The sequence below is a fragment of the Macaca fascicularis genome, chromosome 16 (assembly GCF_037993035.2).
Source record: "Macaca fascicularis isolate 582-1 chromosome 16, T2T-MFA8v1.1".
In the NCBI taxonomy this organism is placed as follows: domain Eukaryota; kingdom Metazoa; phylum Chordata; class Mammalia; order Primates; family Cercopithecidae; genus Macaca; species Macaca fascicularis.
The window spans coordinates 81,282,195-81,309,421 of record NC_088390.1 but is presented as its reverse complement, the minus strand read 5'-3'; the positions used below and the strand labels follow the sequence as shown (position 1 = coordinate 81,309,421).

Below are 27,227 nucleotides of genomic sequence, written 5' to 3'. Positions count from 1 at the left end.
ACACGAGCCCCGACCTGTCTCTCCCACCTCCTCCCCTGGATCAGACCAAGGAAGAACTGGGTGACCCTCCTGGCCCAGGAGGACAGTCCCAGGAGCAGGACTATCCCAGCCCCACAGCCCTACCCAAAAGGACCATTCCTTCCCACGATGCCTGAAGGAGCAGTTCTGTTCCTGGGAACAAATGCCACAAGCCTGAATGCAAAAAATCGATCAAACAAATAGGGTTTATGCCGCAGGAGAGAGCTGTTGAACCCTGCCTGGCACCTAATGAATGAGCTCATTAGGAGATAGGTGTGTGGGGAAAGGAGCTGGCCTCCCAGCTCGGAGCTCTGAGCTCTGAGGATGTCCAGAGCCACACTAGGACCAGGTGCTCTTCTTGCAGTAGGGGGCAGATCCCTGAGGCCTGGCTGGAGAGGGGCGCCCCTCGCTAAGCTCCCCAGACTCGGTCATGTAGGTCTGACCCTCCCAGAGAGTAGCCGTAAGGGGGCCCCTGTCAGCCTCCTGGGGTGCACCGTTGGCTCGCTGATTGTGGTGGAAAGGCAGGGGGCAGGCATGTGCCCAGGCCTGGCCATGGGCATCAGAAGCTCAGTGTCCAGGCCCCTGCCCTTGGCCTCTGACTATAGGCCGTGCCCTCCCCTTCAGTGAGGCTCTGGGGAGCAGGAGGCTTTGGGAGCCTCAGGCTGGTCTCTGTACCTCAGAATGAGGCATCTGGGCTACCATCTTCCCTGCCTTGGCACTTCAAGGTTCTGCCGGGGGTGGGCAGCCTCAGGCCCCCAGGTAGACCTCCACCAGGCCTCCCACAGAGTGCATGCGGTAGAAGACCCCCAGAGGCAGGCCGAAGTTGACGATGGTGAACCATATCTGGTAGCCGTAGAAATCCTTTTCTAGCCCATTCTCAAACTCCGGGTGTATGCCAAATGCAGGCATCATCCACAGCTGGGGGAGAGGATGTGCTGAGTTAGGGAAGGGCTCTCCTGTGCCCTAAGGCACTCCGTTCAGGGGAGGCAGTCCCCAAACCTGCAGCCCCTTCAGTGCCACCCCCACCTCCCACTCAATCTTCCTCTAACCGTTGGGCTTTCAGCATGAGCTCTTCTTTCCCCAGATCTTTCTCACTCTACTGCAGAAGGCCTTAGCCATCCCCAGCCATCTCCATGAGCTTGCCTGTGGCCAGCCTGAACTTCAGATGGGTCAGGAGACCCCGGGCTGCCGCCATGTGTGGGGAGAAGCAGGAATTCCTAGCGTGCCACCTGCTCTGTCAAGCTGGGCACCCCCACCCTGTACCCTGAGCTCGGGCTTCACTCCTCGGCTAGCTACTTTTTATTTTTATTATTTATTTATTTATTTGAGATAAGGTCTCACTCTGTCACTCAGGCTGGAGTGCAGTGGCAGGATCACAGCTCAATGCAGCCTCAACCTCCCGGGCTCAAGTGATCCTCCCATCTCAGCCTCCCAAGTAGCTGGGACTGCAGGCATGCACTATCATGCCTGGCTAATTTTTATTTTTTTTATTATTATTTTTTAAGAGACAGAGTCTTACTCTGTCACCCAGGCTGGAGTGCAGTGGCACAGTCTTGGCTCACTGCAACCTCTGCCTCCTGGGTTCGAGCGATTCTTGTGCCTCAGCCTCCCGAGTAGCTGGAATTACAGGTGTGCACCACCATGCCTGGCTAATTTTTGTATTTTTAGTAGAGATGAGGTTTTACCATGTTGCCTAGGCTGGTCTCCAACTCCTGGCCTCAAGTGACCCACCCACCTCAGCCTCCCAAAGTGCTGGGAGTCACCGTGAGCCACTGTGAGCCACTGTGTCCAGTGAGCCACCGTGTCCAGACTAATTTTAAAATTTTTTTGTAGAGGCAGGGTCTCCCTGTGTTGTCCAGGTTGGTCTTAAACTCCTGGGCTCAGGGGATCCTCCTGCCTCGGCCTCCCAAAGTGCTGGGATTACAGGTGTGAACCACTGTGCCCCGTCATTTCTGCTAGTTATAACCCCCTGCCCCCTTCTACCTTCCTGTCCAAATTCTACCCATTCCTCAAGGCTCAAATCAAACCTTCATGAAGCCTTCCTTGGCTATACAGACCCGCAGTTCCTTTGCTGAGCTCCTAATGCACTTTAGAGCCAATTTATCCTCTGCCTGGACCAGAGGTTTCATTTCTGGGGTATGTTTTCAGTGCATTGAGTGCTTGGGGTCAAACAACTCTGAGTTGTCCCAGCCCTGCTACTTACAGGCTGTGGGTACTTGGGCAGGTCCAATAACCTAAGCCTTAGTTTCCTCCTCTGTGAAAAGGGACAGCAATAGTGTCTGTTGCATGGAGTTACTGTGATGATTCAATGAGGTATGGAGATATTGCATAGAAAGGTGTACCTGGGATATCCACCAGAAACTGGGCAACCATTATCAACATCTTCCACTAGGAGTGTCTTAGAAAATCAGGTACTTCCTGATTTCTTCCTTTGACTGAATCCAGGGATGATGAATTCAGTGGTGTCTTCCTAACTAGATGGGAAGTAACTGGAAGGTAGAAGCCTTATATATTTGTTTGCGAAGAGCACTTAGCCAAGTGCTTGGCACATTCATTCATGCCAGGCACCTTGTAGGGAACTGGGGGGACACTCTTAAGCAGCATCAAGCTAGTTGGAAAAAGATGTGTCCTTGATCCATCCCTTCCTGAGTGAGGCTTTCTGGGTCTGCCTGGCGCCTCTATCCCCCAGACCCCTTAGCCCAGTCACTTACTGTGATATTGCAGAGGATGAGGAAGAGTGAGATCTCCTTGAGGGCCCGCCGCTTCCAGTTGAGGTGGCTGTAGGAGTGGATGTAGGCCAGTGAGGCCCGCTGCAGGCCCTGGCCCAGCTCCAGCAGGGAGCCTCTGCGGGGAGGCTCAGCCTCCTGCTTTCTTGCCAGGCCCTCGGGAACTGCCTCCCAGAGTGGGCGCCGGTGCAGGCCCTCGATGATGAAGAGGTTCTGAGCGATGTGCTGCAAGATGAGCAGCAGCGAGTAGGCCAGGATGAGGCGGTTGAGCAGCTCATGCGGGTGCTTGGCCACAATGGCCACAATGGAGAAATAGGCGATGCCCATCTGGCCCAGTGCAGCACCCATCAGCAGCACCACATCCAGGCTGCGGGTAGGATTCTTGACCGTGTCCAGCTCTCGCTCCTCCAGCCCATGTATGGCTGTGCCTGCCAGGCATGCCAGGCTCATGGCGGGCAGCACAGCCACATAGAAGGCATAGTAGAGGGTGAAATACTGGTAAGCAATGGCAGAGCCACTGGCCTCGATTTGGAAGAGCACAAAGACGCACACGCCTGCCAACAGCACCAGCAGGCCCAGCAGCAGCCCGAAGATGGCCCCATGCAGGTGGAAGGGCACAGTGCCAGGGTGGGCACCCATGTGGGATGCCACACTGCGGCCCACATTCTTCCACATGACAAACAGCACGGCACAGCAGATGAGGCAGTACTCAGTGCTGAAGGGGTACAGCATCAGGAAGCCCCTTCGGAAAGCTTCACACGTGGTGGCATTGAGGCACAGACAGGTGTTGGTCTCATTGCCTGGTGCGGGGGGGCAGGGTGGGAGGGGCAGACATTCAGGCAGGCCCTGCTCTGAGGAGACTGGCTACACAGATCCCTCCCATTCCCTGGAATACACCAGAGCTGAAAGAGACCCAGTCGCTCATTTTATGGATGTGAAAACTGAGGAGATCAGAAAAGAGATCAGAAATCCCACAGAATGGCCATTCTTTTTCAGAGGAATTGAAGACTTGAGATGCCAAGCTTATGTAAAGCATTAAAAACATGATGCCAGCCAGGCGCAGTGGCTCATGCCTCCAATCCCAGCCCTTTGAGAGACCAAGGCAGGAAGACTGCTTGAGCTCAGGAGTTCAAGATTGACTTGGGTAACATGGTGAGACCTCGTCTCTACTAAAAATAAAAAACATGGCCAGGGGTGCTGGCTCACGCCTGTAATCCCAACAGTTTGGGAGGCTGAGGCAGGTGGATCACCTGAGGTCAGGAGTTCAAGACCAGCCTGGGCAACATGGTGAAACCCGTCTCTACTAAAAATACAAAAATTAACTGGGCATGGTGGCACATGCCTATAATCCCAGCTACCTGGGAGGCTGAGGCGGAAGAATGGCTTGAGCCCGGAAAGCAGAGGTTGCAGTCAGCCAAGAATGTGCCATTGCACTCCAGCCTGGGCGACAGAGCGAAACTCCATCTCAAAAACAAACAAAAAAACAAAAACAAACAAACAAAAAAATTAGCCAGGTGGCACACGCCTGTAGTACCAGCTATGTGGGAGGCTGAGGTGGGAGGATCACTTGAGCCTGGGAGGTTGAGGCTGCAGTGAGCCGTGTTCCCATGACTGCATTCCAGTCTGGGTGACAGAGTGAGACCGTGTCTCAAATAAACCAAAAACCGAAACCCCCAAAACCCTCACGTGATGTCTCTGGTGCCAAAGGTCACCTCCACAGATGACTTCCTGGGCTCAAGGGAAAACCCGTGGCTGTGACAGCTGAACCCAGCGATCGGCCTTAGCAGCACTCAGTGTCTGGCCATCAGTCATTAGTACCTTGGCATCGCTGTCCTTCAAAGCACACAGCATCAACTGGAAGAAGCTGGGGCCAAAAATATCTAACCTGAATCTAATCAAGATTTTGTCCATACTTCCCATTCCAAGGAAAGGTAAGGGTGAGGGAAGCAAGTTAAACACTGCCAGGAGGAAGAAACCTGACAAGTCTCAAGGTCAGTGGGAAAATATAAATTTAGATTTAACCAAATGCATTGCATGTTTGAACAAAATGTCTATAAAAGACATTTCTAGGTGGCTCACGCCTGTAATCCCAGTGCTTTGGGAGGCCAAGGCGGGCAGATCATGAGGTCAGGAGATCGAGACCATCCTGGCTAACACAGTGAAATCCCATCTCTACTAAAAATACAAAATATGAGCCGGGCGTGGTGGCGGGCGCTTGTAGTCCCAGCTACTCAGGAGGCTGAGGCAGGAGAATGGCGTGAACCCGGGAGGCGGAGCTTGCAGTAAGCCGAGATGGCACCACTGCATTCCAGCCTGAGCAACAGAGCGAGACGCCGTCTCAAACAAAACAAAACAAAACAAAACAACAAAAAACAAAACAAAAAAAAAACAAACAAAACAAAAGACATTTCTGGGATTAACTGGAGAAAGTGGGATATAGATTGATTCAGAGGATAGAACGAAGTTGAAGGATTTTGTTAACAACCATAATAGCATTGTGGTCATGTGGGGGAATATATCTGTTTTTAAAGAGATGCACACTTGGCCCGGCATGGTGGCTCATGCCTATAATCCCAGCACTTCAGGAGGCTGAGGAGGGAGGATCACTTGAGCCCAGTAGTTTGAGACAAGTCTGGGCTCAGAATTTTTTTGTGGGACCCCATCTCTGCAAAAATTTTAAAAATGAGCTGGGCATGCTGGCATGTGCCTGTGGTCCCAGCTACTCAGGAAGCTGAGGTGGGAGGATAGCTTGAGCCCAAAAGTTTGAAACTGTAGTGAGCTATGATTGCACCACTGCACTCCAGCCTGGGTGACAGAGTGAGACCCTGTCTCAAAAAAAAAAAAAAAAAAAAGATGCATACTGAACTATTTTGAGATATAATGTTATGATTTCTGTAATTTAAGTACTTTAGCAAAAAGTAAAAATAAGTAAATATGGCCAAATGTTAATAATTATTATGCCTAGGTGATGGGTATGTCTTGTTCTTCTACTCATTTGTAATGCTTGAATTATTTTATTTTGTTTTATTTTATTATTTTATTTTATGACAGTTTCAGTCTTGTCACCCAGGCTGGAGTGCAATGGCGTGATCTCAGCTCACTGCAACCTCCGCCTTCCGGGTTCAAGTGATTTGCATGCCTCAATAGCTGGGTAGATTCTCCCAAGTAGCGGGGATTACAGGCACCCACCACCATGCCTGGCTAATTTTTGTATTTTTAGTAGAGACAGGGTTTCACCACGTTGGCTAGGCTGGTTTCAAACTCCTGACCTCAGGTGATCCACCTGCCTCGGCCTCCCAAAGTGCTGGGATTATAGGCGTGAGCCACCGCGCCCAGCCTTGAATTATTTTATAATATCAAAATCCATGATGTCACTTGGCAAAAATTCTCTCTTTGCACTGCTTTTCTGAGAAACGCAAGCAGAGTATACAGAATGCCCACAGTACACAGGCGTGTCGTGACTGATGCAGCGGGTATGTGAATATGTGGATGTGCTGGGAGGGCTGGGCTGCAGGGCGTGATGGTGATGCCGCCCGGGGTGGGGTGGGGCATGTACATACAGGTGTGGCTCAATCCTACAGAGCAGTGTTCCCATGTTGGGTATGGGATGCAGCCTCTAAGATAGGAGGTGAGGCATATGGGACAATCTTGGGAGTATTTTTCTGCCCAGAAATCTTCTGTCCCACCTGATTGATAGAGCCAGGCACCTAAAATTGTATTAGGAAGACATTCCTTTCAACCCTGGAGGCTGTTGAGTTGCTTGCAAGTAAAATGCAAATACCATGGGTGGGGTGCATACCTGAAGGACTTAGTGGCTAGCTCAGCAGGGATCAATGGCTGGCTTGCTGACGACTGGAGTGGGGTGCAGGGCGTCAGCACCTGATGGGGTGGGATGGGGACCACTGGCAAACTTCAGTTTTCTGTTGATTCCTAATCTGGCCTCTAGCGTTTACTCCCAACTATAGACTTACTGAGCCTCACCTGTTTTAGGGAATGTAGCATGTGTGTGTGTGTGTGTGTGTGTGTGTGTGTGTGTGTGTCTGTGTGTCTGTGTGTGTGTGTTTCAGGGCAAGGAAGACCTGGTCTCCTTTCCATACCTGTGTATTTTTCCATGAGGATGCCAAGCTCAGCTTCGATCTCTCGGTGCATGGAGTCATTGGTAACGGCCAGAACCCACAGCAGCAGGTTCGTGGCCAGGGTCAGCATCAGGCCACATCTGGGGGAAGTGCCACACTCTTCTCACACACCCTGGCCGGCTCCCCAGGCGCCAAACCCTCACCATCCGCTGTTGTTGGGCAACCACTCACTCCCAACCACTCACTCCCTAGTGTCACGCTGGCACTAGGACACAAGAGGCAGCCCTGGGGCCACCTAGGACACATCCCAGACTAACCTATAGCCCCAGGGCCACCCTGACCAGGGAAGTGGTGGGGAGGACAGAGAGGCCAGAGGGTTTGGGAGGGAGAGAAATCTTACCTAGTGAAGTTGGTCTGGACCTGAACACAGTCTTTGCAGTGTTTCCAGAGCACCCAGGTCTGAAAGAGACAGGGCCTTGAGCCCAGGGGCTGGTGGAGGTGGTGGGACCACAGTGCGAGTTCCTGGGGCGCATGCGTGTATTTACAGTGAAAGACACAAGGAGAAAGACTGGGTCGGAATCTTGGCTCTATTGCTTCTTGCTGTGTGGTATTGAGTCAGTGGCAAACCATCTCTGAGCCTTAGTTGCCTCAACTGTGAAAAGGGACGAGAAAACCCACCCTTTGTGTAAATGCCTTCTTGTTGGGGAAATAAGACGGTGGGAACAAAACAGCCAACACAATGCCTGGCGACAAGAGAAACCTAAGAGGAAGCTGGAGATTGTATTCTTATTTTTTTTGAGACAGAGTCTCACTCTGTCACCCAGGCTGGAGCGCAGTGGCACGATCTTGGCTCACTGCAAACTCTCTGCCTCCTGGGTTCAAGCGATTCTCGTGCCTCAGCCTCCCAAGTAGCTGGGTCTACAGGCGTGTGCTGCACCCGGCTAATTTTTATATTTTTAGTAGAGACAGGGTTTTACCATGTTGACCAGCTGGTCTCAAACTCCTGACCTCAGGTAATCCACCTGCCTCGGCCTCCCAAAGTGCTGGGATTACAGGCATGAGCCAACGCGACCGACCGAGATTGTATTCTTTTTGTTTTGTTCTGTTTTTTGAGACAGAGTCTCGCTGTGTCACCCAGGCTGGAGTGCAGTGGCCCAATCTCAGCTCACTGCAAGCTCTGCCTCCCGGGTTTACGCCATTCTTCTGCCTCAGCCTGCCGAGTAGCTGGGACTACAGGCACCTGCCACCTGGCCCAGCTACTTTTTTGTATTTTTTTTTTTTTTAGTAGAGACGAGGTTTCACCGTGTTAGCCAGGATGGTCTCGATCTCCTGACCTCATGATCCGCCTATCTCTGCCTCCTAAAACACTGGGATTACAGGCTTGAGCCACCGCACCCAGCCCTGAGATTGTATTCTTAAGACAAGGTTTGTGCATCTAGGGAGTGTATATTCAGGGATACGCCTACATACACATAGGCAGCTGGACTTCTAAGTGTCTACATTTGGTGCCACGGTGTGTGTGTTGATGCAGGAACCCATGGGTATGTGTGGACGTGGACACTTGTGTGAGGGGCGTGGTGTGTGCGCAAAGACCCTGCGGCATTAGGTATTTGCCTATGTGGCTGCTTCTAGGCACAGGTAGTGGGAGGTGTGTGCACACCATGGGTAGATAGTGTATGTCCCCGGTGGTGTGGGGACGGGAGAAGCCTGTCACCTGGACGCCGATGAAGACCATCTCGATGACAGGGAAGACAAGCTCCAGCTGTGACTTGCAGCGCATGTGGCTCACATCGTAGCCCACTCGGAAGATGTTGAGGCAGAAGGTGCAGGTGCCGAAGAGCACTAGGGAACCTGGCCGGACGTGCGGGCGGGCGTTGGCACCTGCCCGGAACCGGCTCTCCCTTCCCACCCCTGCCCAGCACCCCAGCACCCTGACACTCACCCCGCACCCAGAGGGGCCCCGCGTGGGGATCTTGGTACAGCACGGCATGTGGTCGGCGGGTGGTGCTTGCCACGTAGTAGAGAAGCCAGAGCAGGGAGAGGACCTTCAGCGTGGCCAGCAGGATCCACACGTCGCCCAGAGTGACGGCCACCTTGTTGAAGATCATGCTGCAGATGAAGGCCCCGCCCAGGAACACCACGTTCAGGGCCAGGAGCCCCGAGAAGAGTTGCCCGGCCTTCTGGGCTTGTCGGTCCCGCCGCAGCAGCAGGGAGAAATGCCGCACCAGCCAGGACTTCTGCTGGAGCGGGTCGGTGGCCGCTCTCTCCTTGGCCCCCATATCCACTCGGTTCTCCTTATGTGGGGCTGCTTCAGTCTCCTGTGCTTCTGAAGAAGGCATGGGTGTAGCCTCAGCAGGGGCTGGAGATGGAGAAAGGGTCCTGGGTTAACTGCCAGGCTCTCCTGGGTTCAAGTCCACCTCGCCCCTAACCGCTGTGTGACCCAGGGTCAGCTATGCGGCCTCTCTGGTTGGGACACTGGAACTAATAGCAGCTGCCCCACCTACCTTACAGGACCTGAGGAGGTTCAAACAGACCAGGAGACCCTATGGAAGCCCCCTGTGCTGCACATAAACATGGAGAATTAGTTTGACTGGCGTGAGGATCACGCCCTCCCTGTCCGCCCCACTTCCTGACTTGTGCCTGATCCTAAAGTGAGCGTCTGCCTAGTGCCTGGTCAGTTTCCAGGGCTGTGATTTTTTGCCATGGAAAGGCAGCGGTGTCCTTCCGCCTTCTGGGAGGAATTTCACTTCCGACACCAGGGAGGGCAAGTTCGTGGCCTCTCTTATTCTGACCCTGATTGGTTGGGAAATGATTGCCTAAAATGTTTTGCAGAGAAGCATCCTGAGGCTGTGTCTGGGCTTGGTAAGAAAGAATGGTGTGATCTGAAACAATACTGTATTACGGGAACGTACAAGAACCTATACAATTACTTTTTTTTTTTTTTTTTTTCTGAGACGGAGTCTCGCTCTGTCGCCCAGGCTGGAGTCCAGTGGCGCTATCTCAGCTCACTGCAAGCTCTGCCTCCTGGCAGATCACGAGATCAGGAGATCGAGACCATCCTGGCTAACATGGTGAAACCCCGTCTCTACTAAAAATACAAAAAAATTAGCCAGGTGTGGTGGCTGGCGCCTGTAGTCCCAGCTACTCGGGAGGCTGAGGCAGGAGAATACAATTACTTTTAAAAGGTCTAGACCAGCAGTCCCCTCCCCAGCTCTTTTGGCACCAGGGACCAGTTTTGTGGAAGACAATTTTTCCATGGATGGAAGGTGGAGGGATGGTTTCGGGATGAAACTGTTATACTTCAGATCATTGGGTATTAGATTCTCATAAGGAGTGGGCAACCCTTCGATCCCTCGCATGCGCAGTTCACGATGGGGTTCGTGATCCTGTGAGAATCTGTTGCCACTGCTGATCTGACAGGAGGTGGAGCTCAGGGCGTCATGCTCCCTCCCCATCACTTACCTCCTGCTGTGCGGCCTGGTTCCTAACAGGCCATGGACCAGTACTGGTCTGCAGCCTGGGGACTGGGGACTCCTGGTCTAGATGCTACCCATCGATTTCACAGTAGGAGTTTCTTCTGGGATGAGGGTACTGGGATTGGGGGTAGCAGACTTTTTGGCTTTACTGTTCTGTTTTTTTTTTTTTTTTTAAATTAGCACAGTACTTATGTAATTAAAAGTAATTTTAGGCTGGGCATGGTGGCTGATGCCTGTAATCTCAGCACTTTGGGAGGCTTAGGTGGGAGGATTGCTTGAACCCAGGCATTCAAGACCAGCCTGGCCAACATAGGAAGATACCGTCTCTACAAAAAAAAATACATATATATATATGTGTGTGTGTGTGTGTGTGTGTGTGTGTATAATATATATATTAGCCAGGTATGATGGTTTATGCCTATAGTCCTAACTATTCAGGAGGCTGAGGCAGGAGGATGGCTTGAACCCAGGAAATCAAGGTTGCAGTGAGCTATGATTGGGCCACTGCACGCCAAGCTGACTGACAGAGCAAGACTCTGCATTTAAACATAAATAAATAAATAAATGAAATAATTTTAAAGTACATTAAAGGTTTAGGGAAAAGGCTCCGGGGTTGATTTATAATGTCTGCTGAGAGCACGGGACAGGCCTGGATCAGCACCGCGGCCATGCCCTTAACTTTGAAGGAACTGACTTCCATTTCTCTGCCCCTCCCGGCACTCCTGGAAGTCCCACGAGTGCCTGACATAATGTAGGAAACACGATCTTTTACCCTCTTCTTTTCCTGAATGTCTCCTGCCATTTCCTCACCTCTCCCAAGCATTCACGTAGGCCAACCACTTTGTCACCACTTGCTTAGACCAGATTTTGGGGCATCCAATGACTGCAGCTCTGAGTCCAGCATACGCTCTCCACTGGACACTCCTTCTTCCTGGTGGGACTGAGATACTGTTGAGAGTGGGGACGGTTCTGCTGCTTCTGGGTGCTCTCCTGGTGGAGAGGCTGAGCTGACCCACAAGGCTCCCTAGAGACCCCCTGTTCTGGCCAGGCTCTTCCTTTGTCCTGCCGCTGCCTCGCGCTCTGGGCTCAGGGTTCTAGGTGCTCGCTACTCCCATTCTCTTGCTTCCTAATGTCACAATCTCAGAGTGACATCTCCATCTCCACACCTCCTAGCGGAGAACTAGGCGCCCTCTTTGCCTCTCCCCTCATCCCTTGCATTCTCTTAGGCCCCAAGCTTGTTCATTCCAGCTCAAAAGTTGCTCTTAGATTTTTATTTATTTATTTTTAGAGCTGGGGTCTCGCTCTGCAACCCAGCTGGAGTGCAGTGGCACCATCATAGCTCACTGCAACCTTGAACTCCTGGGTTCAAGTGATCCTCTCGATTCAGCCTCATGAGTAGCTGGGACTACAGACGTGTGCCACCAAGCTCGGCTAATTAATTTTTTTTTTTTTTTGCAGAGACACCGTCGCGTTATGTTGCCTAGGCTGGTCTTGAACTCCTCGCCTCAAGTGATCCTCCTGTCTCAGGTTCCCAAAGTGTTGGGATTACAGGTGTGAGCCACCATGACTGGCACGGATTTTTCTTGACCTCAACCACTGCCTAGTCTGGGCCCCCATCCTCGCTCTCTTGGACTGGTCTCCTTGCCCAGAGTGCCTCTCCCCTACTGAAAGTCCTGCAAAGGCAACTAATTGCCCTCAGTATAAAGTCCAAACTGCTGACACAGCCTGCGTGGCCTCTCAAAATGAGAGGTATATGATTAGTATGGGCCTGGACAAGGTTCCAGGTTCTCTGCCCAAGGCAGAGTAGCTGCTGCTGCTTGCTCGTCTGGCTTCAACTTACCCCTCTAGCATTGTCTTCAGACCTTACTCCCCTCTCCTTGGGCTACACCATCTTGCTGCACTTCCTGGAATGCACCCAGTCTTTGCTCACACCCTATCCTTTGCCTTTAATGCCTACCCCTTTTGCCCCTTGGGTAACTCTAGCTTGTGCTTCAGGACTTCGCACAGACCCCGCCTCCTCTCTGCAGCCTTCCCTCGTCAGCACTCCCACCTCATCCCACACTGGCCACCCATTGTCCTCTGCTTCCATTAGCTGTGCTTTGCTCTATCTCTCCCTTGAGACCCCGGGCTTCAGGAGCTTCAGACGTGCCCTCTATGCAACAGCAGAAGACCCTCACCATATCTGGCTTGAAAATGCAACCTCTCCAGGCTCCCATTCTCCCTTGGGCATATTCTCCCATTTTCCACCTGCTCCATATTTATACTTTGTGCTGTTCTCTTCTGGGGCAGATGGAGCACTAAAACTTGAGCCCCTTTTCCAGATTCTATAAATTATTTTCTCCTCTTTCCCAGTCCACTCTGTCATCCTTGCCCAAGTTCTGTCTCCTCCCTGTCCCCACCCACCTCCACTGCCGTATTCAAGGCACCTGCCTCCGACATCCACCCAGGCCCAGGTAGAGAATTCTCTGTTTCTCCCGTGGTCTCCTGCCTCCTGCCATCCCTCCTGGATACTGCTCTTCTTTCTGCCCCTCCCACCCCCGGCCACTCACCCATCCTCCCCACCCACCTGGAAAGGCTTTGTCTCTGCCTAAGCCTTCTGGTGCTACTTTGCTGGGGCCACTCCCCTCTATTGAGAGTAGGTGTGCCCTGTTTGGTGTGCTGTGGGTGTGGCTAGCTCCCATTAAGGCCTGGAACTCCTCCAGGACAGAGACTGGGTCCTGCTTAACTCGGACCCCCCAAACGTAGCGCAGACGTGACATTCACCCAGTGTTTGCCAGCTGACTCTGGCATCTTTTGGGGAATTTTCAGCACCAGAGTTGTGGACAGAGACCCTTCCCATTAAACTCTTTCCAGGCTGGCTGGGGAGGAGACTCCAGATGATCTTTATCTTTCCCTCCTAAGCTCCTCCACCCAAATTGAGCAAGGCTGGGTCTCACCGGGATGCCTCCCTGCTCCTCATCTCCCAATTCTAACTGCTTTACTTCCCCTTCCCCCAAACCTGCCCCCTCTCCTCCGGCCCTGAAGCGGGGTAGATTAATGATCAAGAGCTCAGATTCCAGCACTTATTACCTCCGTCATCTTAGACTACTGAGACTACTACAGAGAGCTACTTAGACTCTGTGCCTCAGTGTTGTCATCTGCAAAACGGATACACAACTATGGAATAGTAGCTGGTGCATAGTAGATGCTCAATAAAGACTTCCTGAATGAGGCTGACTGCAGTGGCTCACGCCTGTAATTCCAGCACTTTGGGAGGCTGAGGTGAGCGGATCCCTTGAGCCCAGGAGTTGGAGACCAGCCTGGGGAACATGGCAAAACCCCGTCTCTACAAAAAATACCAAACAATTAGCCAGGTGTAGTGGCATGCACCTGTGGTCCCAGCTACTCGGGAAGCTGATGTGGGAGGATTGCTTCAGCCTGGGAGGCTGAGGCTGCAGTGAGCTGTGATCGTGACATTGAACTCCAGCCCGAGGGACAGAGTTAGACCCTGTCTCAAAAAAAAAAAAAAAAAAAAAGAAAAAAAGAAAAGAAAAAGAAAAAAAAAGGGATTAATGCCGAATAGGGGCTTTGTCAGAATGACATGATTTAATACATGCAAGAAGCACAGGTAGAGAGTAATGCCTGGCGCCCAGAAAGCTCAGTGTTGGTTATCTCTGCATTTCCTTCCAGTTCTTTTGAGGTCCTGGAGAGCTGGGAAGGGTTGGGATTACTGGTGAATTTCAAGGGTGGATTTTATTCAGACTGGAGGCCTGGAGGGGACACTGGTGGACAAGGTTCCAGGTTCTCTCCCTCTGGGGTCTTTGCCCTGACAGCCTCCCCGTCTCCCACCCTGGGGTCCAACCCTCCAAAGGCCGCTGGAGTGAGCCTTCAAAGGAGCAAATTTCGTCCTGGGCTGGGCAGGGGGCTGGAGTGGGCACGTAGGGGTCTCGGGCAGAGAGCTAGGGCAAGGGCGCCTGGAACTGACAAGCAGGACTCTGCCGTCCCCTGTCATGCCCCTGGGCGCGACGCCAGTCCAAGGGAGGGTGGGAACACCGGACTGGTTTGTGGGTCTCGGTTGGAGCGGTGATGAAAGCCGCGGAGCCGTCGGGCCCGGCGCCCGGCCCAGAAACGCAGGGCCGGCTCGGAGGAGGCTGCTAGTGCAGACGCCTTCGGGATTTCCTTCCGAGCCATTTTAGGGACTGCGGGGCCGGGGGTAGACGCTTCGTGCGTGCCCCAGACCCGGCGTCCAGACAGCCCCAACCAACCCCACACCCCAGGCCTCCGCGCCCGCTTTCTGCTGTGTGGGCCCCGCCAGGAGGAGCCGCGCCCTGCGGGCCTCTGTGCCCCCCGGGTCCACGGAAAGGAGTAGGGACGCGGAGCCCGGGTTGAGGGGCGGGTAGAGGGGCCGGCCTCGGATCAAAGGGAGTTGACCTCTCCACAGTCACCCCACTTTCCCGTTCCAATCCCTGCATCTCCTGCTCGTGAACCCCGCTTTTGGGGGTGTAGTATGTGCCAGTGTCTGGGGTGCGCAAGCTGGGAAAGTTCTGCCGGCGCTCCCGGCTTACCTGAGGCCGGGGCAGGCATCGCCGCGGGCTAACCACCGACTGCGGGCGCTGAGCGGATCGTCCGTCCAAGTGAGACCGATGCCCGCGACGCCCTCCCCCAGCGGGACTGCGCAGCCGCCGCTCGGGCTCCGCGGCCCATCGATTTTTCTGTTGACTTTGGAAATCTCATTAATCCCTCGTTAATTACCCTGCCGGGGGCTCGGACCCAGAGGGTGCAGCCAATTGCGAGGCAGCTGGACGAGCGGGCGGGGCCGAGGGCTGTGCAGGCGCGGACCTGCAGGGTCTCCGACTCGCAGCCCGCCCTTAGGTGGGGTGGAGAGGGGTGCAGTGTTCTTAGGCCCGCAGTAAAGAGCTTGCGGAATTCAGGCCTCGCTTTCCTTTAGTGATAAAGCTGGGAATGGACGCCCTCCCTCCAGGTCTGGAGTCGCTTTTTCCTGTACCCTACCTAGCCCCAGGCCTGGAGGCACCCTCGCAGGACCCTGTGTTTTCCTTAAGTCAAACCTAAACTTGGTGGGGAAGAGTTGGAGCAGAGCGCCATTCTGACAGGGGTGGAGGCCTCCTCAGCTGCACCTGCGGCCTCTGAGAACTACTCACCTCCTTCTGCTGACAGCGTCCAGGCACAGTTTCCTCAAAGTCCCCTGAACTCCCGGTGCTGCTGTTCCTATATCTCCCCCAAACGCCATCTGCTCCATGGGTCACGCCCAGCACTCCCCCTCCCTCTGCCTCTGTATGCTCACCACCACCTTTCACTCTTCTTCTAACTGTGGAGCCTCCTTCCCGTCTCTCTTCTGTCTTCCCTCCTAAGCATCTCTGTACCCTTTGTAGAGTAGAAACCCTAAGGCTTAGGTAGGGGAAGCTCCCAGGGGACCTCCCGGGGCAGGGGGAGGTCAGGGGAGGCCCACGTGGTGAGGATCTGAGACTCCCAACTCCTTTTAAACTAGAACTGCCCTCTCTCTCTCTCTCTCTATATATATATATATATATTTTTTTCTTTTTCTTTTCTTTTCTTTTTTTTTTGAGACAGAGTCTTGCTCTGACTCCCAGGCTAGAGTGCAGTGGCATGATCTTGGCTCACTGCAACTTTTGCCTCCTGGGTTCAAGTGATTCTCCTGCCTCAGACTTCTGAGTAGCTGGGATTACAGGCACATGCCACCATGCCTGGCTAATTTTTGTAATTTTTAGTAGAAACAGGGTTTTGCCATGTTGGCCAGGCTAGTCTCGAACTCCTGACCTGAAGTGATCTGCCTGCCTCGGCCTCCCAAAGTGCTGGGATTACAGGCATGAGGCATCGCACCCGGCCTGTATCTATGTTATAAAGTTAGGTTCCTGTAATATTTTATTTGAAGGGAAAAAAATGTTCTGCTTGAAAACAAAGTTTCAAAATTATTGTTCTTAGCAGAAAGGCTCTGGACTTTTTGTAGCTGTGTGACCTTGGGGAAGTCACTTTACCTCTCTGGGCCTTAGCTTCCTTCTTGGTAAAATGCAGCAGCGACTATGTCGCTGCTTCCTAAACTTTCTTGTGTCATGGGACACACACACACACACACACACACGAAAAGAATGATTAAGTTGGGTGCTGTGGCTCATGCCTGAAATCCCAGCACTTTGGGAGGCTGAGGCGGGAGGATCACTTGAGCCCAGGAGTTCAAGACCAGACTGTGCAACACAATGAGACCCCCATCTACACACACACACACACACACACACACACACACACGCACAGAAAATTTAGCCAGGCGTGGTGGCAGTAGTAGCTGTAGTTCCAGCTACTCAGGAGGCTGAGGTGGGAGGGTCTCTTGAATCCAGGAGGTTAAGGTTGCAGTGAGCTTTCTGCACTCCAGCCTGGGCAAAAAAATGAGATACTGTCTCAAAAAAAAAAAAAAAAAAAAAAAAAAGTATGTCGCTTGGAGATAAAGGGAAGAGGAAGATGACAGTTTCGGAACTCCAGTCACCCACCCTGTAGCTAGTCTGTCACTTGGAGTTTGCTCACTACACTGCAAAGCTTGAGATCTGAAAATCTCCAGGGGCCCTTCCCGCTCTGACTCCCAAGATCCTCTCCTGTGACCACCTCAGATGGGACAACAGAGACAAACAGTGGGGACGGGGCCAAATCACAGGTTTATTGGTTTCCAGCTCCAGGCAGTGCACTGGCCAGGCCACAGGATGGGATTAGAGAGGGAGCCAGAGCCAGCACTTCCAGATCTCATTGGGTCCTAGCAATGCTGCCAAGAGAGGTCTCCCTTCCCCAGTCACCTCATGCCCCACGGTCATACTGGGGTGGATGGGCCTGTCCTGATTGTGATTTAAAAATTGAACCTGGAAAAATAACTTTTGTGAAAATTCCACTCTGGGACCAGCAGGAAATGGACTGTCATATGGCACCAGCTGGGAATCATTTCCAGAGGGTATCTGAGTGGGCACATGAGCTGAGCCCCCTCTTCCTGCCCCCCACGTCTGTTGCAGGCCTCAGGACAGCACGTAGACCTCCAGCAGGCTGGAGACGGCGTGCATGCGGTAGAAGATGCCGAAAGGGAGGCAGATGTTGACGATGGCTGCCCAGAGGGAGTAACCGTAGAAATCCACCTCCACTGTGTTGCTGAAGTGAGGGCGGGCCCCGAAGGCAGGCATGATCCACAGCTGTGTGGAGAGAGGAGCATTTCAGGAGCTGGTCTGGATGATGCTGTGGGCTTTGCTGGGCCGTGGCTAGATGGGGGCCCATCTTTCTAGCTTGGTGGACAGGGAGGGCTGGGTGTCCATGAATGGGCAGCTCTAGCATTTTGGACAGGACCTGGCACTCTCTAAGGGGCTCAGGAAGTAAGCCCAACTGAATTTGCCATCCCCAGGCTAGGAGTCCACCTGTGATCGCCTCTTCCAAAATGTTAGCAGGGCCTCAGTGTGCGATCAGGGAGGGGAGAAGAGGTTTCACTAGAAGAAGAGGTACGAGCAGCAAAATCAGCAGCTCTGTCCTGGGGGGTTGTGTGCACACAGGTGGGGGTGGCAGAATCAGATAGGCTCAGGGCAGGGAGTTTGAGGTTCAGACAGAAGGCCACCCCACCCCAGCCCTCCCTGAGCTCTGCCCTCCAGCTCTCCCCTTATCCCCTTCTCCCTTCCTAGGAGTGGGAGAAGGTGGAAGTTGGAATCCTGCTTCCTCTCTGGCTATGAGCTCAGAAGGTTCAGGTGTGGGTAAGAAGCAAAGAACAAAGGTTTCTAGGCTAGCCCCACCCCTACCCCTGATTAACTTCATCCTTGGGCACATCACAGTCCCCTCTGAGCCTGTTCCATCCTATAAAATGAAGGAGATGGAGAAGCTGCTACTGGAGGTGATTTAGGCTCAGATACCTGGACCAAGAATAGCCTCCCAGAAGGTGGCCCCTAGCCTATAAGCCAGGCCTGGGTGGAAGGTGGGGGTGGGGCCAGAGGGCAGGGGGCAGGCACCAAAGCCGGTCCAAGACATGCCGAGGTCTGGGCCTTAATGAGTCTACTGGTAGGGTCAGAAACTGATGACCACGTTTTTTTTGAAGTGAAATTGATTGTGTTGGAAGGCTCCTGCATGGCAACATCCCACACCTGTGGGGCCCATGACCTGGTGGATGGTCCTTCAGAGTGGGACCTCACTAAGAATGACTCTTAGGGCCGCTGGTGTACCTCATGCAGGTAGAATTTCATGGGGTACAATTCACTGTGGTGCTCTTGCTCTGTACTGGGATATACCCACATTAAGTAATTTTCTGTATTAGGGATATTTTTCTATTGGAGGTTATAGCTGAAAGGATTGTTTTTCTATTGAGTGAAACTTCATTAGAAGTGTTTTTTTCTCGGCTGGGTGCGGTGGCTCATGCCTGTAATCCCAGGACCTTGGGAGGCTGAGGCGGGCAGATCTCGAGGTCAGGAGATCGAGACCATTCTGGCTAACACGGTGAACCCCCCTGTCTCCACTGAAAATACAAAAAATTAGCTGGGTGTGGTGGTGGGCACCTGTAGTCCCAGCTACTTGGGAAACTGAGACAGGAGAATGGTGTGAACCCAGGATGCGGGGCTTGCAGTGAGCTGAGATCACACCACTGCACACCAGCCTGGGCGACACAGCAAGACTCCGTCTCAAAAAAAAAATTTTTTTTTTCTCTTTGAGATGTACCCACATAGGTACATGTTTCTATATCAGAGGTAATAATAAGCCCCCCACTGGGCCACTTCTGTCTTGGGTTGTACTAGAAACACCAGGAGCATTTCCCTGTTGGGATGTACTTTCATTACCAGTGTTTCTGCCCTGGGGTACTTCTATACAGAGAACATATCTGTATTGGGTGAAGTCTATTGCTTTTCTTTTTTTGACAGAGTCTCACTCTGTTGCCCAGGCAAGAGTGCAGTGGTGCAATCTCAACTCACTGCAACCTCCGCCTCCTGGGTTCAAGCAATTTCCTTGCCTCAGCCTCCCGAGTAGCTGAGATTATAGGCACGCACACCACCATGCCTGGCTAATTTTTGTATTTTTAGTGGAGATGGGGTTTTACCATGTTGGCCAGGCTAGTCTCGAACTCCTGACCTCAAGTCATCTGCCTGTCTCAGCCTCCCAAAGTGCTGAGATTACAGGCGTGAGCCACTGTGCCCGGCCAAGTCTGTTGCTCTTAATCTTCGCTGAGTCACTGGGGAGGGGGTGGCTGTTGTAGACACCCTCCTTCCCACTTCACTCTGCTAACAGACCGCTCACACTTACACTGGTCTCCGCTACTTCCTGAGGCTGCTCCAATTATTCTGAGAAGCAGGCAGGTCACAAGTTCCCAGGAGCAGTCACACCTCCCACTGGGGGGTGAGGACCCCGCCTTCCACATCAGCTCTCAGCTCCCTCTCACCTCTGCCCAGCCCCTGTGTCAACCTTCCCTGTGACCCCTCCAGCTCCACCTGCTGCCTAGATGCCAGAATGTTAGGATTTCATTTCCTCTGTGTGCCCTGAGATGCCATTTGCCCCAAAGCTATAGCTGGCCTCCTCTGAACCTGCTCCTTTCCTAGAGAGCTGTAAGATTCTCAGGCGGGCTGGGGGCAAGACAGAGGAGGCTAAGGGCTTAAGCCTGCAAGAGCATCCTTCCTCAGCCTCATCTCCCAAGCCCACCCTTTCTTGCCCCAGCTACTCACGATGACATTGCAGAGCAGGAGAAACAGAGAAATGTCTCTTAGGCACCGGCGTCTCCATTGGCTTCTGGGGGCTGAGATGATGGCCACTGCTTCTCGCTGGTCTGCGGGGCTGGGGCTAACCAGCCTGGGGGTGGGTGGGCAGGCAGGCAAGGTGTGGAAGGCATCCAGGTTGGTGAAGGTGAGGTTTTGGCAAGGTTCCTTGGTGGGGGTACTGTGAGGCTCAGCCCCGGGCGGTCCTCGGTGAAGGCTCTCGATGATAAATATGTTCTGGAAGGTGTGCTGGGCAATCATGAGCAGCGCATGGGTGAGGTCGAGCCCTGCCAGCAGGTCCTGGGGTGTGCCTGCCACCACGGCCACAATGGAGTAGTAGGAGATGGCGTACTGACCCAGGGCGGCACCCATCAGCAGGGCCACGTCCAGGGTGCGCGTGGGGTTCTTATGGTGGTCCATGGCCCGGCGGTCAAAACGGTAGATGATGGAGCCACTCAGGCTGACCAAGGTCGTAAGTCCCAAGCAGACAATGTTGAAGCTGTAGTAGATGACCAGGGCCTGCCGGGTGCGGCCCCCGCCCCCGCCCACTTGAACCTCATAGATGATGAAGACAGCCAGTCCTACCACAAAGAGCAGCAGGCCCAGAACCGGGCCAGCAAAAAAGGTCTCCCGGAAGAGGCTGAGAGGGGATGGGGTGTGGCTGTGGCCAGGGGCGGAGGCCAGGAATCTGCCCACATTCTTCCACATGACGTACAGCATGGTGGAGGCGAAGAGGCTGTACTCGATGTTGAAGGGATAGAGGTAGAAGTACCCCTGCTGGAAGATCTGGCAGACAGCCGTGCTGCAGAGGCAGGAGTCTCCTCCGACTGGGTTGCCCGCACGCTCTGTCGTGGAGAGAGAGACACAGGGCTGGACTGCCCTCCCACCTTCCTAGAGAGGTCTCACCCCTAGCCTGTGACCCTTTTTGTTTTGTTTTGAGATGGAGTTTCACTCTTGTTGCTCGGGTTGGAGTGCAATGATGTGATCTTGGCTCACTGCAAGCTCCGCCTCCCGGGTTCAAGCCATTCTCCTGCCTCAGCCTCCCAAGTAGCTGGGATTATAGGCGCCTGCCACCACGCCCTGCTAATTTTTGTATTTTTAGTAGAGACAGGGTTTTGCCATGTTGGCCAGGCTGGTCTCGAACTCCTGACCTCAAGTGATCCACTTGCCTCAGCCTCCCAAAATGCTGGGATTACAGGTGTGAGCCACCACGCCCAACCTAGCCTGTGACCTTTGTTAAGGGCAGGGTCCCTGTCTTTCACGCCTGCTATATTCACCATGGTATCCCTCATGCCTTCACAGGGCATGGCACACTTCTTCACTTCATAAACATTTCTTGAGCACCTACTGTGTGCCAGAGACTGGGATACATCAGTGCTCAGTAAGAACAGTCTAGGCCAGGTGCAGTGGCTCACACCTGTAATCCCAACACTTTGGGAGGCCAAGGTGGGCGGATCACCTGAGGTCAGGGGTTTGAGACCAGCCTCACCAACATGGTGAAATCCCGTCTCTACCAAAAATACAAAAATTAGCTAGGCATGGTGGCATGCACCTGTAGTCCCAGCTATATGGTAGGCTGAGGCAGGAGAATTGCTTGAACCCAGGAGGCAGAGGTTGCAGTGAGCCGAGATCGCGCCACTGCACTCCAGCCTGGGCAACAAAGTAAGACTCTGTCTCAAAAACAAAACAAAACAAAACAAAACAAAACAAAACAAAGAAACAGTCTGAACCCCAGGGCTGCTCACTTTACCTCACTCCATTCCTTCCATCCCTTCCTGCTCTGGCTCCCTGAGAGAGAAAGTGGCTCTTGGGAACCTCTAAAGTTCAAGCTTCCTCACGGCTCTCCCCACCATCTGAATCAGCCCAGAAAGCCAGCTGCTGTGCCCAAGTCTCCACCATGACCTCCCATTACTTTTGTTTGTACCACATGGAAGGGAGTCTTGACTTGACTCCAGAATGTATTTGTAGGATACTCTGGGCTTTGGCAAATGTCTCTTTTCATCCTAAGAACTAGCCCTGCTGGTTTTGCAGATGAAGAAACTGAAGCTCAACGTGGTGACGTGACTTGTAAATGCAGAGTGGATGCAAACTGCCTGACTTCTGACCCTGGGACAGGCACTTCTCCGGCAGGCCTCTCTCTCCAGTCTGCAGGCCCCCACGTGAAGTCCATCATCTCCCTGGTTTGGTTTTGCACCCTCAGGAGTCCTCTTTGTTCAGGGTGGTCCTTTGTAAGGCTCGCTGGGCTGGGGTCTCCCTGAGGGTGGGGGCCATGCTTTTTGTTGCTGGACCTTCCCATGCTAGGAGCATGCATGTCTTAGTTATCTTGTCTGGTCCTGGCTATTGGGGGACCCTAGAGAAGTCCAGAGAATGAAGACTGGAGACTGGATCCCGTTCCTCCCTAGTTTAGCATATTGGTTAAAAACAAAGATGGATATGAACGCTAGTGCTAGACCTTGGGTGAGTTACTTAAGCTCTCTCTGCCCTAGTTTCTGCACCTATGCATGGGAATGGGGAGAGTACCCATTTCACAGGGAAGTCTTTTTTTTTTTTTTTTTTTTTTTTTGAGACGGAGTCTCGCTCTGCCGCCCAGGCTGGAGTGCAATGGCCGGATCTCAGCTCACTGCAAGCTCCGCCTCCCGGGTTCACGCCATTCTCCTGCCTCAGTCTCCCAAGTAGCTGGGACTACAGGCGTCCGCCACCACGCCCGGCTAGTTTTTTGTATTTTTTAGTAGAGACGGGGTTTCACCGTGTTAGCCAGGATGGTCTCGATCTCCTGACCTCGTGATCCGCCCGTCTCGGCCTCCCAAAGTGCTGGGATTACAGGCTTGAGCCACCACGCCCGGCCCACAGGGAAGTCTTGATGGTTAAATGCGGTGTTTAAAACACTCAGCACAGTGCCTGACATACAGACCTCAGTAAATTGTCACCATTAACATTAACTCACAAAGCACCCAGCCCAAGGCCTGGTAGCCACAGGGCCATGATTATTTTTCACCTTCTCCTCCTCCCCGGGCTCTCCCATCTGATCCATGCTTCACCAAAGAACCGCTCTGCCTCCCTTCTGCCTTTCCCAGCTTGATCACTCTTGCCCTTTCTTCCTGGATTCTGGGTCTGGTCTCTCTCTGTCTTTTTTTTTTTTTTTTTGAAACAGGGTCTCACTCTGTCACCGAGGTTGGAGTGCAGTGGCGCAATCACAGCTCACTGCAGTCTCGACCTCCCAGGCTCAAGCTATCCTCCCACCTCAGCCTCCCACAGTAGCTGGGACCCCAGGCATGCACCACCACACCCAGCTAATTTTTTGTAGAGATGGGGTTTCATCATCTTGCCTAGGCTGGTCTCGAACTCCTGAGCTCAAGCAATTCACCTGCCTTGGCTTCCCAAAGTGCTGAGAATACAAGCATGAACCACTGCTCCTGGTCCTGGGTCCTTCCTGGTGGGATGGAGACTGGACGGGGGGCCTGGGCTGCAGCTTCAAGGATAAAAGGGTGCCCCGATACTTCCCTTCTGGGGTCACCTACACCTATCCTGCAGAGGTAGATCCTGCAGCAGGAGGAGGTCCTTGGCTCTCTCCTTTGCCTCCATGCCCTCATGGGAGACTGACGTTACAAACTCATAAAGCACCCAGCCCAAGGCCTGGTAGCCACAGGGCCAGCATTAAGGGGAAACTCACGGTCAGAGGCGAGATGGGCGTGGCTGGCGTTGCTGTGAGAACTGCTGTAGGAGTGGGATTGGTGCACAGATTCATCCACCACAGCCGCCATCCAGATGGCCAGGTTGGTGGTGAGTGTGAACATGAGACCACACCTGTTTGGGGTTGGGGGCAGGGACAAAGAAGCCTGTGACCCTTTGGCAGGTTGGGGAGCAATACTGAAAGCTGGTGTTGAGAAATGAGAAAGCAGCCAGGCCTGTGTGAACAGGGAAGCTGATTTTGCTAGGAACACAGCCTGGCTGGTATGCCACCCAAGACAGGGCTAGGAGATTTCCCCGGGGGCCACCACCACTCCCTCCCCTGGGAGAAAGGGCCCCACAAAGTAGTGGAAGTCAGCCTGACAAAGCAGGGAGGCCTTGGCTGCAACCCCACCCAGGGGACATAAAGAGAGGCCCTGCTCCGGGGTGGAAAGCCCAAATCTCTCCTGCAAGGTGAACACCAGCATACTGGGCACAGGCATGGAGCTGCAGCTCTCACCGGGTCAGATTCAGATGGACGTGAACGCAGTCTTTAGCGGAGACCCAGAGGAAGTAGGTCTGTATTGAGAGACATTGGTGAGAGTCATTTACTCCACAGATGGACAAAACTCCAGTGCACCCATGCCCATGCCATCTTGTTCTCTCCACCTGAGGAACCTTACACCGAGTCATCAGGTTCATTTTAGCTTCACAAAATGAGGCGGGGGCTGGGTATGGTGGCTCACACCTGTAATCCCAGCACTTTGGGAGGCCGAGGCAGGTGGATCATTGGAGGTCAGGAGCTTGAGACCAGCCTGGCCAACATGGTAAAACCCCATCTCTACTAAAAAAACCAAAAAAATTATCTGGGTGTGGTGGTATGCACCTGTAATCCCAGCTACTCGGGAGGCTGAGGCAGGAGAATCGCTTGAACCCGGGAGGCGGAGTTTGCAGTGAGCCAAGATTGTGCCACTGCACTCCAGCCTGGGCGACAGAGTGAGACTCCATCTCAAAAAAAAAAAAAAAAAAAAAAAAAAAAGGAAAAAGAAAAAAAATGAGGTGGGGAACACTGTCTCTTTCTATTCTGACACAGTTTGTATAAAATAGTGGTTCTCCATTCTTTAAAGGTTTGCAAAACATCACATGTAAAACCCTGCCCGTGGTGGGGTTTATTTTGTGTGGAGGTGGGGGTCAAGTAGATTTCTGACTACCTAGTTTTTTTTTTTTTTTTTCTGGGAGCAAGGCCAGCCTCAGGTTAGGTCTTGCTCAGGGTGGAAGGAGCCTCTGTGGACTTCTCACCTTCTTTTGACAACATCCCCTGCTCATCCTCTTCCTCTGTCGCCATACCAGGCCTTGCTACCGTCTGGCTGCCTGTGAATCCCTGCTATGGCATTTGGTGATGTGGGGATATCTATATTTTCATTTTATCTGAGTATTCTTCAAACCCATAAAATATGAAAGACTAAAGCTACATAAGTGCCACAACCACACGTGTGCTGAACTGTGAAAACCTGGGCAGCAGGGGTGATGTTTCTGGGGAGGACATCATCCATGACGCCATTTTGGTCATGATAGAGGGCTGGGGGCTGTTCTGATCCCATCTAAGCCCAGTCCCGTCTCAGCTCAATCAGAAGATCTTTCAAAGTATTGTTTATGCAACAACAACCACAAAATGAATGTTTGAGAAATCCCAGTTACAGGCTACCCTACTTTCCAAACAAATACAGAACAGAGGGACCAAGCTGGCAGGAGCCTGGACTGATACAGAAGCCCCCTACGGGTACCCAAGGAGGGCAGGCCAGGTTCTAGGAGACAGGGCTGGCTGTCACAGCTCACACCTCCTAGGTGTTAATTACTGGCACTGCTTAAGTTGAAATAACATTGCAGAGCTCCAAGTGGGAGCTCACGTTGGGATATTACTTCATTATGAGGTGTTTCCGCATTGATGGACTCCTGTGATGCTCTCTACAGCCCTGTCCCCAGTTTACTTAATAGCTCAGGATACGAGGCGGGTGGAGCTCAGGTCTCCGACCCCTTGTTGGGTCCTTTCCAATGGCCAAGTGTTAGCTCCTTTCTTCCACACAGCGACACTTACCTGGATGATGACAAACACAGCCTGGATGACAGGGTGCAGGATCTTTATGGCTGACTGGCACTCAAAGAAACTGGAGTAGTAGCCGGTCTTGAAGATATCCATGATGAGGGTGCAGATACCAAACAGCACCAGTCCACCTGAGAACCAGGGCGAGTGGGTGGTGGTGGTAGATCAGAGAGGCAGGAGAGAAGGTCTGCCCAGCTGAGGACAGGCCCTGAGGATGGGAAGCTAGATGGGTGGGTGGACAAGTGAGTGAGCGCACTGTTGGATGGATCAGTGGGGAGGGTGGGAGGATAGGTGGATAGGTGTATAGACAGACTGAAAGGTGAATGGGTGGATGGAAGGGTGAGTGTATGACTGAGTGGGTGGATGGATGGACCTGCTACCAAGCCCCCGTCTCTTTGGGGCTGTGTGGATACCGCAAAGGGCCCTGGCTGGGCTCTTTCAGTGACTGCTGTCTTCTGGTTCCTGCTCTCCATCAAAGGCCCTCCCTTAGCCAGCCTTCTCCAATCTTCAGACCAGGGGACAAAGAGGTCCCACCCCATCCCTCTATTTATCCCTTCCCCAGGACCCCTTCCCTTCCTCTTTATCCTTAACTGCAGCCCACCTCACCCTCCGGTCCTCCTGGTCCTCTCTAGGCAAACTCTCACCCTTATATGTCACCCTGGGCTCTGCAACTCCTGTGAGAGCCCTAGCCTGCAGCTCCCTGTTGTGCCCACCCCACCTCGCCCCCACCTCCCCTGGCACCTCGGAGCCAGATGGGGCCAGCGTGCGCGTCCCGGTAGGGTACCGCGCAGGGGCAGCGCACGGTTCGGAGGAGGTAGAAGAGGATCCAGAGCATTGCCAGCAGCATCATCGTAGTGAGCAGCGCGAACACGTCGGTGTCGTACACGGCCACCTTGTTGAAGGCTCCGCCGCTGATGAGCGTGCAGGCGAGGAGCAGCACGTTCGCGGCCAGCAGCACGGACAGCAGGCGGCCGCCCTTCTTCCACACCTCCCTGGGGCCCGCCCGCGGCGCCGGGGGGCTCTCCTTGGGGCCCGGGGCCAGCTCCTCGGACATGGCGGGGGCGACTGGAGAAGACTAGAGGGATTACTGTCGGGGAGGAGCGGATAAAACTCCAGGTCAACCCCGACAGCTCTCTTTCCCCCATCTCATCCCTAGATTTGGGGACTAGGGAGTTCCTGACCCGCAGGGTGGGGGCTTCAGGTGCTGGAGGAAGCGCTGGGAAAGGGGAAGAGAAAACACGGAACCTGCCCCTCTCGCTGGACAGGAAGAAAGAAAGGAGAAGCGGCAGCACCCGGTTGGACCCCTCCAAGGTCCCCACTCCCCAAGTCCGACTGCCCTTTGGCCCGGGGCACCCACCTGGCTGGGCCTGGAGCCGGCGCTGAGCTGGGGGTCAGGGGACGGTGAACGTCTCCTCTCTCCCACGCCGGGATGGACAGGCGCTTTATACCCAGGCGGACAG

General features: G+C 53.4%; 2 protein-coding genes across 3 annotated transcripts; both read right to left on the bottom strand.

Moving 5' to 3' along the window:
* Positions 1–206: 206 nt before the first annotated feature.
* Positions 207–14,979, bottom strand: OTOP3 (otopetrin 3). 2 transcript variants are annotated; one of them, XM_045376735.3, is made up of 7 exons: positions 14,874–14,979; positions 8,763–9,146; positions 8,535–8,671; positions 7,221–7,279; positions 6,842–6,960; positions 2,730–3,544; positions 207–936 (listed from the first exon to the last, which is right to left on the bottom strand). In XM_045376735.3, exons 1-7 carry the CDS (start codon positions 14,977–14,979, stop codon positions 766–768), a joined length of 1,791 nt encoding a protein of 596 aa, XP_045232670.2. In that variant the 3' UTR covers positions 207–765. The 2 variants fall into 2 exon arrangements, with proteins under 2 accessions (XP_045232670.2, XP_073876477.1); XM_074020376.1 differs by lacking the exon at positions 14,874–14,979 and having other exon boundaries at positions 2,730–3,578; positions 6,813–6,960; positions 8,763–9,250.
* Positions 14,980–16,939: 1,960 nt separating this feature from the next.
* On the bottom strand, positions 16,940–26,902 carry OTOP2 (otopetrin 2). Its single transcript, XM_074020374.1, has 7 exons — positions 26,509–26,902; positions 25,762–25,898; positions 24,187–24,245; positions 23,671–23,804; positions 21,345–21,347; positions 19,971–20,845; positions 16,940–17,477 (listed from the first exon to the last, which is right to left on the bottom strand). The coding sequence occupies exons 1-7, from the start codon at positions 26,819–26,821 to the stop codon at positions 17,307–17,309; spliced, it is 1,692 nt and encodes a 563-aa protein (XP_073876475.1). The 5' UTR covers positions 26,822–26,902; the 3' UTR covers positions 16,940–17,306.
* Between the last annotated feature and the right edge of the window lie 325 nt (positions 26,903–27,227).